We start from the raw sequence: 13096 nt of genomic DNA on the forward strand, positions 1-13096 counted from the left end.
AACCATATCCTAACAAACAGATGGATAAATATCCTAAAACTGATGCTGGCTGAGGAGAGATTGGAACCCGTCTGCTAAGCAGGCAATGCTTAAAAGTGGTACGGATCAGAATCAGCTGTGCAGAAGGGCCGATAGGGTCTTGCAGATGGCAGACTACTGGACTATGCCTAGGGGTCTCAATTTTATCCCAAAGAAGAGTGAAATCTGTCTGTTCACGGGGGATGACGAAGGTGAACCTATTTGAAGCATCATGTTTCCTCAAAAGAACGATCCCGATATTTGACAGCAATATCTGGAGCATTATTAGACCAATACTTACTAACGGCTCATTAGTTTGGTGGACTGCGATGGAGAAAAAGTGGAAAATGCTAATTTTGCTCAGGAACATCCACTATGTGTGCAGATTCAAGTTTAAGCTCAATGATAAGAGCCCTCCTTTTTATATCCGAGTACGAACGGCGCGCCGCAGTGCAACACCTCTTTATAGAGCAGTTTTTTCATGGCATTGTACCTCACATATGTTTCCAGCATTAGGAAGGTAAAACCACCGTTGAAATTATTTTTTTCTGATGGTCTTGCCAGGATTTGAACCCAGGCGTTCAGTGTCATAATCAGACATTCTAACCTCTGGTCCCAGAAAAAGTGCAACGTAAGAATAACACAACAGGTTCAGAGAACATGGTGTTTGGCATAGGATGAGCGATGAAAACCGCACATATGTCATTGCCCGGCTTTCGCGGCTAAGACACCGATACTTAGTTGGCGACACTATACCAGATAAGAACCAACTTAGCAAAGGAGTTCCCAAAACATTCAATCGAGAGATCGGTCCAAAGGCAGCTATATCCAAATCTGAAGCGATTTGGGCCAAATTGAATAAGGATGTCAAAGGGCCTAACACAACTCACTGTCCAAATTTCGGCGACTTCGAACAGTAAATGCGCATTTTATCGGCCCAATTCTTGTTTGAACCGTTGAGTGGAGCGGACGTATTGCTGTTTCACTCCGCAAGAATTTTCCTGTAACTCATAATAGGTCATTATTTTTGGAAAAAAATGTAAGTCACTCAAAGATAGCTGCGATAGAGGTATCCATTAGGCGATTGATGACCCGCGTCTACCGGGAGTAGGCTTAGAATGGACTCCAAAGACCCAACAGCTGCGGTGGTGGTATCAGGCCGTAGCATGTTGTCTGCTACTGAAACCTCGACTGGTGGAGCGGCTGCACCAGGCTTCACTAGCCGACAGACGACTGATCAGCAGAGGCTTTTGACGAAGACACCTGGTTCGAGTCTCAAGAACAAGGCCGAACCTATTCTTTCTTCGCATGCCTATAATTAGCCTAGGCCATCGGGCTTCCCCGATAAACCAGAGCGTATTGGCTAAGAGGTTGGAATAAAAGCAGACACATCGCTCTCAAGTTTATTGACTGGCTTGGTGCAAATGATCCCAAGACGCTCACTAATAGGGAGAGAGACTCCCTACATTGGCCTCGGGAATTCGTTGCACAGGTTACCCCAAAGATTACATGTCTGGATTCGGAAACTGCACCGCAGTCAGCCAAAAAAGCTGTGGTAACCTGAAGGGGAATCCCATACCTTAAAGAACTTGGGCGAACCACAGTAAGATGGGTCCAAGAACCTTTGCTAATGTCGCTAGGGACAATTTGGTGATGGCAATTGTCGACAAGGGAGAAGAACAGGACTGCATACTTAGGAATAATTGAAGTGGGATAGTCAATGGAGTGTCATCAGAATACTCCGATGTCCTTACGGCATATCCTGGGTCTCCTTCAGTTTGTGACGATGCAGGCTGGTATCGAGGCCGATACAGACTAATTGCCTTCGGGGATCAACGCTCAATTGTATCGTTGTGCTCTAAAAAAAGATTGGTGAGATCTGGCCAGGTACAGCACTAGATTTAGTAAAGAAGGAAAATATTCCCTCTCGACCAATGGCGCATGCTTGGATACCAAATCCTCAGATCCTGAATCGATACTTGGAAGACTAAAGAAATGTACTCCCAATCTTTCAACCACCGACTGGAAGATTCGTAGATTGGATGAGGCTGATGGTGACGGGAGACATGCAATATTCGTACAAAACTCCGGCTGTCTCTCAAGCCTCAGCAAGTCTGAAGGGGTTGCGTCTTATGGATTCAAATGAAGGTCTATAGAAGCGGTGGGGTTGGGGAATCAGGAGACGACTCAGCAGTTGTTGCTGAACACTTGCCTGAGGAACTATCGCCACATAGCTAAAATCTGACGGTTAGCAGGAGACTGAAAATCCCCCTGCCACGATCGAGACAAGAGGGAATGGCATGGAAACGGGACCCGAGAAAGCCCTGTGCGGGTGGGTCACAAAATTGGGCTGGGCTCAAAGTGTGCGCCAGCGGGGAAGCACGAAACTCAGAAAGTACTTCGACAGCAGCAGTTAGTGAAGCATCTAAGGAGAAATTGTCCACACCGCAAGAGTCCGGTGTCCTGAGGAAGAATGGTTCCTCAGCATTCTCACCTGCTCCTTAATGCGTACGGAATGTCATCATAATCAAGTTCTAACCAATTTTGTGAGTATAAACACCTGGTGAAATCAGAAGACGAGGCTAACACAACAGTGGTGGAAGTTCTAAATCCTGACTATGGTCCGGTTTCTACAGATAAATCTATACTATTGTAAGGCCGCTTCGACAGCACTAAAGGTCCTCCTGATGGCTGGGGGGATTTGACATGGTTCTCATCCTGGAAACATGGGTGTGCGGAGAAATGTTCGTGGACTAAGAATTCCGGTATTTAAACTTCTCTAGGGTAAGGGGAATGGGAGACACAAAGTCTGTAATCTTACAAAGAGTAGTCTATATGTTTTTCATTCACCATAACATAGGGGGGTTTACTAACTTCGTCATTCCTTTCATCCAAACCAAGTATGGCCAGAATGGGTCCATAACCTGATATAGCTCCAATAGGAAAGCAATTCGAAGGACTTGTCAATTGCTATCCATGGTGGAGGGTACATAAAATTCTGCCCATCCAAACTTAACACACTTTTATATGTTTTTCTTTATAAAGTGTGCCATATTTTATACTTCTCTTTGCCATTTTGACACTTCAGTCCTTTTTTATTATGTTTTTTTAATGTCAACAAACTGAATTACCTTTGGAAATCTTTTAATGATATTGATAGAAGATAATGGGCAAATGGAGAACAAATCAAAAAGATTTCTAAATAGCCGTCTGGACTTGCCCCTCTATATGGTATCGCGTAAGTTTTACTGATTGGAATGATAAGGGCTATAAATTGATTGCCCTCGAATAATTATTTTAACGATTTTAGGAAATCGTCTTAAATTGCCACCAATTTATGAGAAACTACAAAACCATATTAAGAGAAAAGGGACTCTATACACCTCAAATGAATGCCAAGAAGCAACAAAGAATTTAGAGCCTTTCAGCGAATGCATATATTACGACAATCTAAATGAGAATCTCTCTAGAAATTCTAAGACTTGCAAAACTCCCAATAAGTCCCATATTTCCAGTGAAGACAAATCATGGAGTTTGCCTTCAAATCGATATGATTTGAAAACCCCCCCATTTGAAAGTCGAACCGGATCGAAGGGAGCCTACTGGCGTAAAACGGCTCAGACGATACCAAGAAAGACAGTCGTTAGAAAATCTATAAGCCAATTTTATGACATACCCAAAGAAATGGAAAAACTTAAAAATCGTTACAATGCATTTAAAGGAAAATTTCTATCCAGTAAGTAGTTTCTTTTTTCAAAAAATGAAAAAAAAAACAATTTTTTGTCCAAGATCCCAGGGAAAGGCGAGCTACAACACGAGCAATGATTTGTAATCCTTTGACGTCGTATAAAGATCCCATGGAGCCAGCTCCTAATACCTATAGGCCAAAAGTAATTGGAAAGACCTGTAAAAGGTAGGTAAATTGCAGTATGTAGATGATAAGTTCCGCACCCTCTATTCAACCTAACCTAACCTAAGTGATAAGTTCGAGCAAGGCGAATATCTTTCTAAAACAATTGGGAATCGAGTATGCTTTCAATATGATCCAAATAAGACTATGCTTGATATACATGTTGAAAACTAACAAGTAAGAAGGCGTTAAGTTCGGCCGGGCCGAAATTTGGATACCCACCACCTCGAGTATATATGTGAACCACATTTCGTCAAAATCCAGTGAAAAATGCATACCTTATGCCCCATAGCAGCTCTATAGATATCATCCGATTTAGACCAAATGCTTATAAGTACATGTCATTGTTCAACCGAGAGATCGGTCTATATGGCAGCTATATCCAAATCTGGACCGATCTGAGCCAAATTGAAGACAAATATCGAAGGGCTCAACACAAGTCATTGTCCCAAAATCCAAATCGGCGACATCGGACAATAAATGCGCTTTTTATAGGCCCAAAACCTTAAATCGAGAGATCGGTCTATATGGCAGCTATATCCAAATCTGAACCGATCTGGGCCAAATAGAAGAAAGATGTCGAAAGGCCTATGGCAAATCACTGTCCCAAATTTAAGCAAAATCGGATAATAAATGTGGCTTTTATGAGCCTAAGGCCATAAATCGGAGGATCTGTCTATATTACAGCTATATCCAAATTTGGACCGATCTGGGCCAAATTGACGAAGGATGTCGAAGGGTGTCGCAACTCACTGTCCCAAGTTTCAGAAAAATCGGATAATAAATGTGGCTTTTATGGGCCTAAGACCCTAAATCGGAGGATCGGTCCATATGGCAACTATATCCAAATTTGAACCGATCTGAACCAAATAGACGAAGGATGTCGAAGGGCTCAACACAACTCACTGTCCCAAATTCCAGCAAAATCGGATAATAAATGTAGCTTTTATGGGCCTAAGACACTAAACCGTAGGATCGGTCTATATGGCAGCTATATCCAAATCTGGACCGATCTGGGCCAAATTAACGAAGAATGTCAAAGGGCCTAACACAACTCACCGTCCCAAATTTCAACAAAAACGGATAATAAATGTGGCTTTTATGGTCCTAAGACCCTAAATCGGCGGATCGGTCTGTATGGGGGCTATATCAAGATAAGATTTAGCCCATCTTCGAACTTAACTGCTTATGGACAAAAAATCCTAAAACCCACCCATCCTAAAACCTACCCGAACGGACATGTTTACCAATTGGGACTATATGGGTATCAAATGAAAGAAAAAATTTTGTATGCCACCTTATGGTACCATAGAAACATGAAATTGATATAAAACTTTTGGGTCAAATAACCTGGGGGGACGCCCCTTCCTAAAAACCACCCGAACGGACATGTTTACCAATTGGGACTATATGGGTATCAAATGAAAGATATTTAAGAGAAGAATGCGAATTTGAAATAAAAATGGCACTCTTAGTGTAGGGGGGTCCCCCACCCCCAAAAACACCACCCAACAGGACACTTTTACTGCTATTGGCAATATGGGTATCAAATGAAAAATAGAGTACACATTTGACATACAAATTTACTCTTTGGTGTCTGAGTGGCCTCCCCAACCCCCCAAAAACCCCCAGTAGTACATATTTACCGGTTGGGACAAAATGGGACACAAATGGAAGGTATTTTGGAGTTAAATACGAATATAGTGTTAAGCATTGGGTCCAAGTATCTAGGTGGCCGCTCCAGGCCCAAAACCGCCCAAAAGTAGTGCCTAAAATCAAAATCGGGATAATATGGGACTCAAATGAAAGGTATTTGAGAGTAGAGTATGAATATTATACTTAAAATTGGGTCCAAGAACCTAGGAAGTCTTCCAAGCCCAAAAGTGGACCGAACGGGACAGTATGGGACTCAAATGAAAGGGTTTCGGGAGTAGAATGCGAATATGGTGTCAAAAATTGGATTCAAGTACCTAGGGCGTCGTCCCAAGAGTACCGCCCAAAATAAAAAGTGCATCGATTGCGACAATATAAGACTCCAATGATAGGTATTTGGAAGTAGACTATGAATATCATAATAAAAAATGGGTCCAAATAACTAGGAAGCCTTCCCAATCCCAAAACCGCTCCAAAAATAATGTCAAAAATCAAACTGGACAGAACGGAACAATATGGGACTCAAATGAAAGGGTTTCGGGAATAGAATGCGAATATGGTGTCAAAAATTGGATCCAATTACCTAGGGCGTCGTCCCAAAAGTACCGCCCAAAATAAAAAGTAGATCGATTGCGACAATATAGGACTCCACTGTTAGGTATTTGGAAGTAGACTATAAATATGATATTTAAAATTGGGTCTAAGTAGCTAGGGAGCCGTCCGAAGCCCAAAACCGCCCCAAAAGTACCGCCAAAAATCACAGTGGACCGATGGGGACAATATAGGACTTAAATGAAATGATTTCGGGAGTATAATACGAATACTATGGTGTCAAAAACTGAATCCAAGTACCTAGGGCGTCGCCCCAAGAGTACCGCCCAAAATAAAAAGTGGACCGAACGGGACAATATAGGACTCCAATGAAAGGTATTCGGGAGTAGAGTATGCATATGATAATTTAAATAGGATCCATGTATATAGGGAGCCGCCCTTAGCCCTAAACCGCACAAAATCAAAAATTGACCGATCGGGACAATATGGGACTTAAATAAAAGTTATTCGGGAGTAGAGTACGAAGAAAACGTCAAAAATTTAATTCAAGTACCTAGAGCGCCGACCCAAGCCCAAAACCGTACCAAAAGAACCGACCAAAATCAAAAATGGACCGATTAGGACAAAATGGGACCCCAATGAAGGTATTTGAGAGTAAAGTACGAGTATGATTATTGAGTATTAATAATTTTGTGTAATTATCGAGGTGGCCGCCCCAAAATCTAAACCGTCCCAAGTGGGCATATTAGAAAAACATGATAATTTGGGAATTAAATAAAAGGTATTCGCTAGTAGAATACGAATAATGTACTAAAAACCAGGTTTAGGTGATAGGAGGAAGCCTTCCCCTCAAAACAACTTCCCAAATGTGATTATTTGTCAATCATGGAGTTCAAGAAAATGTATTTATTATAAATTGTACTGGGTAGATACATATGGCAATAAGTAGATACATATGGCAATGAGTAAGAATTTTGTTTTTGCGTGGTGCAAATCAAGGCTTTGCTGAGCCGGCCGGGTACAGCTAGTTCTTGATCGTATTGACATTATCAATCAACCTAGCTATGTCCGTCCGTCCATCTGTCCGTCAAATTCACGAATAAAGATATGCGCTTAACATTTTGCACAGATACTTCTTATCGATGCAAGTCATAGGGTGTTACATATGAGCCAAATCGGTTCGGATCTAGATATAGCCGCCACATAAACCGTTCCCCTGTTTAGATTTTTTGAACCCCTATAGATCTCAATTTTCATCCGATTTAGCTAAAATTTCACACAAGGACTTGAGTTCTGATTTCCAATATCAGTGCCGAATTTGATCCGAATCAATCATAAACTGATATAGCCCCCATACATCGCCGAATTTGCCCCTAGAAGCACCAATTTTCATCTGATTAAGCTGACATTCGGCTCAAAGACTTCTGCTAAGACTTTCAACATCTACGCCAATTATGATTTGAATCAGTCTATAAACTGATATAGCCCCCATACATATCGATCCCCAGTTTTTATTTCTTGAGCCGCTAGAAGCAGTTTTCATCCGATGTAGCTGCAAATTGGCACAAACACTTCTAATTTGACTTCCAACATCCATGCCAAGTATGATCCGTATATACAACATACAACCGATCTACGGATTTGACTTCTTAAGCCTCTACAAAATCAGATTTCATCCGATTTAGCTGAAAATTCGGCTCAGAAACTTGGTTTCTGACTTCTAGTATCAGTGATGAGTATGACAGAAATCGGTTTACAAACTGATATAGCCTCCATACAAACCGATCCCTGAATTTGATTTCTTGAGCGACTAGAAGTCTATATTTTCACATGATTTTGCTGAAATATGGAACATTGACTTTTGCTATGACTCCCAACATCCATGCCAAGTACGATCCGAAACGGTTTATAGCTGTTATAGCTCCCATACAAACCGATCCCCGGATTTGACTTCTTGAGCCCCTAGAATCCTCAGTTTGAATCCGACTTGGCTGAAATACGGCACAAAATCCTCTGCTTTGATTTTCAACATCCATGCTTAGTATGATCCAAATCGGTTAATATACTGATATAGCCCCTATACAAACCGATGCCCGGATTTGTCTTCTAGAGCACCTAGAAGCCTAAGCTTTCACCTGATTAGGCTGAAATATTGCACAAAGACTTCAGCTATGACTTCCAACATCCTTGCCAAATATGATCCGAATGAATCCGTTTATTTACTGATATAGCTCCCATATAAACCGACCCTCGATTTGACTTCATGAGTTACATTCACTTGATTTGGTTGAAGAGGATGTAGATATTAATCCGTCCCATGGCATTATGAACATACACCTAACCCAGTAATCGGCTTGTCGTGCACTCTAAAACCTATAAAGTAACCTCGAAAAAGAAAATTTTAAGTTAGAAATTCTATGCTACTTAAAAAATCCTTAATTATTTTCCATGCCACTCCACTTATTTTTCATACCACTCCACGGTTTATGTCTGGTATTGTGTCACCACCTAAGTGCCGATGTCTATTAGCCACAAAAGCCGGGCAATTACAAAGGAAATGCTCCAACGTCTCATCATCTTCCCCACATGCCCTACACATGCTATCACTTGCATAAGTGAGCACGTAGCCCTATGTGTCCCGTTATGATACCAATAGCTATACTGACCTCCTACTTGCTTCCTTTCAGTAATAGCCTCGTCTTCTCACCATCTGCATCCTCCCAAAGGATTTCGCCGTCCTACCGGCCATTTCCCTGTTCCACAAGTTTGTAAGCGCATTCATCGCCCACGTTCTTAACTCGGACTGCGTCGACCCGAAAGGCTTCGGGATAACCAAATTTATTGACGGCAGTCCTATGGTTTTCACTGCCAAATCGTCTGCCATTTTCATTCCCCATTACTTCGTTATGGCCCGGCACCCAAACGATGCGGATTTTGCCATCCTCAGAGAAGGTGTTTATCTCCTTCGCATTCATCGCCCACATTCTTAACTCGGACTGCGTCAACACGAAAGGCTTCGGGATAACCAAATTTATTGACGGCAGTTCTTTGGCCTTCACTGCCAAATCGTCTGCCCTTTCATTCCCCCTTTCTCCCTTATGTCTCGGCACCCAAACGATGCGGATTTTGCCATCCTCAGAGAAGGCGTTTATCTCCTTCTTACACTGCAAGACTGTTCGTGACCTTACCGTCCTGGTTGTTATTTCCCTTATGGCCATTTTATTATACCCACCACCGACGGATGGGGGTATATTCATTTTGTCATTCCGTTTGCAACACATCCAAATATCCATTTCCGACCCTATAAAGTATATATATTCTTGATCAGCGTAAAAATCTAAGACGATCTAGACATGTCCGTCCGTCTGTCCGTCTGTCTGTTGAAATCACGCTACAGTCTTCAAAAATAGAGATATTCAGCTGAAACTTTGCACAGATTCTTTTTTTGTCCATAAGCATGTTAAGTTCAAAGATGGGCTGTATCGGACTATATCTTTATATAGCCCCCCATATAGACCGATCCGCCGATTTAGGGTCTTAGGCCAATAAAAGCCACATTTATTATCCGATTTTGCTGAAATTTGGGACAGTGAGTTGTCTTAGACCCTTCGACATCCTCCGCCAATTTGGCTCAGATCGGTCCACATTTGGATATAGCTGCCATATAGACCGATTCTCCGATTTAGGGTCTTAGGCCAATAAAAGCCACATTTATCATCCGATTTTGCTGAAATTTGGGATAGTGTGTTGTGTTTAGGCTCTTCGATATCCTCCGCCAATTTGGCTCAGATCGGTCCACATTTGGATATAGCTGCCATATAGACCGATCCTCCGATTTAGGGTCTTAGGGCCATAACAGCCACATTTATTATCCGATTTTGCTGAAATTTGGGACAGTGAGTTGTGTTAGACCCTTTGACATCCTCCGTCAATATGGCCTAGATCGGTTCAGATTTGGATATAGCTGCCATATAGACCGATCCTCCAATTTAGGGTCTTAGGCCCATAAAAGCCACTTTTATTATCGCATTTTGCTGAAATTTGGGACAGTGAGTTGTGTTAGGCCCTTCAACGTCCTTCGTCAATTTGGTCCAGATCGGTCCAGATTTGGATATAGCTGCCATATAGACCGATCTCTCGGTTTTAGGTTTTGGGGCCATAAAAGGCGCATTTATTGTCGGATGATGCCGAAATTTGGGAAAATGAGCTAAGTTAAGCCCCTCCACATATTTCTGCAATTTGGTCTAGATCGATCAAGATTTACATATAGCTGCCATATGGACCGATCTCTCGATTTAAAGTCTTGGCCCCATAAAAGGCGCTTTTTTAGTCCGATTGCACTGAAATTTGACACACTGACTTATGTTAGGCTTTTCGACATCCGTGTCGTATATAGTTCAGATCGGTTTATTTTAAGATATAGCTACTAAAAAGACCAATATTTTGTTATATACAATTGAACAATGACTTTAACTTATTAGTATTTGATCCAAATCGGAACATATATTGATATAGCTGTTGTGGGGCATAAGGTATGAGTTTTGCACCGGATTTTGATGAAAGGTGGTTTACATATATACCCGAGGTGGTGGGTACCCAAAGTTCGGCCCGGCCGAATTTAACGCCTTTTTACTTGTTATTGTTGATAAAGATGTTCAAACTCGCTGTTCTTGCATTAGCACCACACAACCTCATGCATTTAGTGATAGCCCGGATTTCCACCTGCAGGACCGTATTATGGTCAGACAGTCTAAAACACATCTCAGTACCAGAGTTCTCAATGTAGACTCCCAGTCTCACTCTGTCCTCTAGCTTTAATCCATCCGTGTAACATGATCTTCCAGATGGTAATACTTGGGTTCAGTCAGTCCAAGATAGTGCCGCTGGCAGCAGTGCCTCGCACTCGGCTTCAAGGTTCATTTCAAATATCCGATCGGAATCCTCTTCCTTTCCTCCCTGGTTTCCCATAGTCGTCTCGATTAAACCGCGATGGTATGAGCTACTCCCATCCTCAATCCAATGTCCCATCGCCTTAAGTCTCATAGCCGCAGTGACTGCCTCACATTTAATCTGTATGTCAATGGGTCGGATATGTAGAATAGTCTCCCGGGCCCTAGTGGGCATGGTCCTCTTCGCTCTGCCTATGCCAAGACAATATGTTCTCTGAACCTATTCTATTATCCTTATGTTGCACTTTTTCTACATCGCAGTCCATCAAACCACTGAGGCGTAAGTAAGTATCGGTCTAATCACGCCCATGTAGGGCCAATGAACTATCCTCGGATACAAGTCCCACTTTGAGCCTACGGCCAGAGGATATTCCACTGCCCCTATAGGGGCGTGATTAGACCATACTTACTTATGCCTCAGTAGTTGGCCCAGTGTCGTCTTCCTCATGAACAGGCATATTGCAGTCTTATCTGGGTTAACATTGTGACCCCCCGGCTCTAGACCGTTTGTCATACACAAGACCTTTTCGACCCAATGTCCGTGCCAAGTAAGATGTTTCGCACCATTCATATCATTCATATTCAGTTATAGGCCCTTTAAATACCGCTTCCCCGAAATAATTACTTTAAACCATAGCAGCTGCAAACATTTCTCGATTTGGTGATGTAAAATAGTCCATGGAAGTGGGTACCCAAGATTTGGCCCGCCCGAATTTAGCACGTTAAACTTATTCTTTTCCATGTTACTTCCTTTTCAGCCCCATAACATGCGAACCCCCGAATCCCCATCTCTTCCTTCGTCATTCGGTGGTTCCAGTCAAATCAAATAGCATACACCCAAAACACACGAGTTTCCTCCCGGGTCCAGGACGATATGAAACACGCTATTTCAAGATATGCCCTTGCGATGGTAAACAAAAAAAATATCAACCTAACCTAGATATGCTTGTAGAGCGTGAAAAGCGCATGAAATTTCGTGGAAAACCTTTCACCAAAATAAAGACTCAACTCTATTGTTCACCGGATTGGCGCCATGTGAGAGGCTATGGTTTCCGTAGACTATTCAGAGGCTCCATAGGACCTCAAAAGCAAACGGTGAAGGCAAGCGAAGAAGCTAAAGGAAAATCGGAATCAGTCAAACTTTTCCATAATGCCAAATATCTTGATATGATATTAAACCCTAACCATGAGTCACTTTCATTCCGCAAAGATCCCCTAACTCAGCTGCCACCACGTATTACCTTCAATCGCATGGTCAAAGTTGTAACGCGCAAACAGTTACGTTCTAATCGAAAATTTGCTTTCGGTTCAAGTACGGAACGTTGGCAAGATGATGAGCGCCCTGCTGTTGCAACGCCACAACAAATAAGGGAAATGTTGAAGCAAATACCAGAGGATAGAAGAATTCACAATAAGCCCATAATGCAAAAGAAGCCAGAGGAAATAGTTTCAAAACTTGGCCAAACCCCCAAACATATGCTGCCCAATTATGTGCCAAATCTACGCAGACGTTTATTCAAATTTTCCCCCTTGCCAAATGCTAAAATTCTAACCAATGAAACAGATATTCGACCTATGGAGCCGGCAACACATGGCTACTTCTTTCAACCACTAGATGGGAGAAAATACTTTAAGGATGACATATAAAAGGATACTGAGTTTTGATGAATGAGTTTTTTTGTTTTTGACAAGGCATATGAATAAAGAGATTAAATTTAAGTTTTAAAATTGTATGTCTACTAGTGAAAAGTTTCAGTTTCTTACTTTTCGACTGGCTGCCAGACCATTTCATGTAAAATTTCCGTAGGAAAAAAAATCCCCCTAAGGAATAGCGCAACTAATTCTTGCTTATCAACAAATGCTACCCCTTTTAACCCAGGCGACTTTAATTTGAGCATCTTAAAACAAACATTTGAAAGCACTCTGACATCATTCTGCATGAACTTTATTACATTGGTGGTTTTGGATTGTCTTGGTCTTAGATATTTGTTTTTCTTCATTTCCCTAGCAACCT

The 13096-nt window shown here is 41.9% G+C and overlaps 1 protein-coding gene across 1 annotated transcript; it reads left to right on the forward strand.

The window, feature by feature from the left end:
• Positions 1 to 3101: 3101 nt before the first annotated feature.
• Positions 3102 to 12801, forward strand: LOC106090585 (uncharacterized). Its single transcript, XM_013256823.2, has 4 exons — positions 3102 to 3256; positions 3329 to 3754; positions 3808 to 3931; positions 11841 to 12801. Exons 1-4 carry the CDS (start codon positions 3166 to 3168, stop codon positions 12727 to 12729), a joined length of 1530 nt encoding a protein of 509 aa, XP_013112277.2. The 5' UTR covers positions 3102 to 3165; the 3' UTR covers positions 12730 to 12801.
• The last annotated feature ends 295 nt before the right edge of the window (positions 12802 to 13096 follow it).

The sequence above is a fragment of the Stomoxys calcitrans genome, chromosome 5, assembly GCF_963082655.1.
Source record: "Stomoxys calcitrans chromosome 5, idStoCalc2.1, whole genome shotgun sequence".
Taxonomy (NCBI): Eukaryota; Metazoa; Arthropoda; class Insecta; order Diptera; family Muscidae; genus Stomoxys; species Stomoxys calcitrans.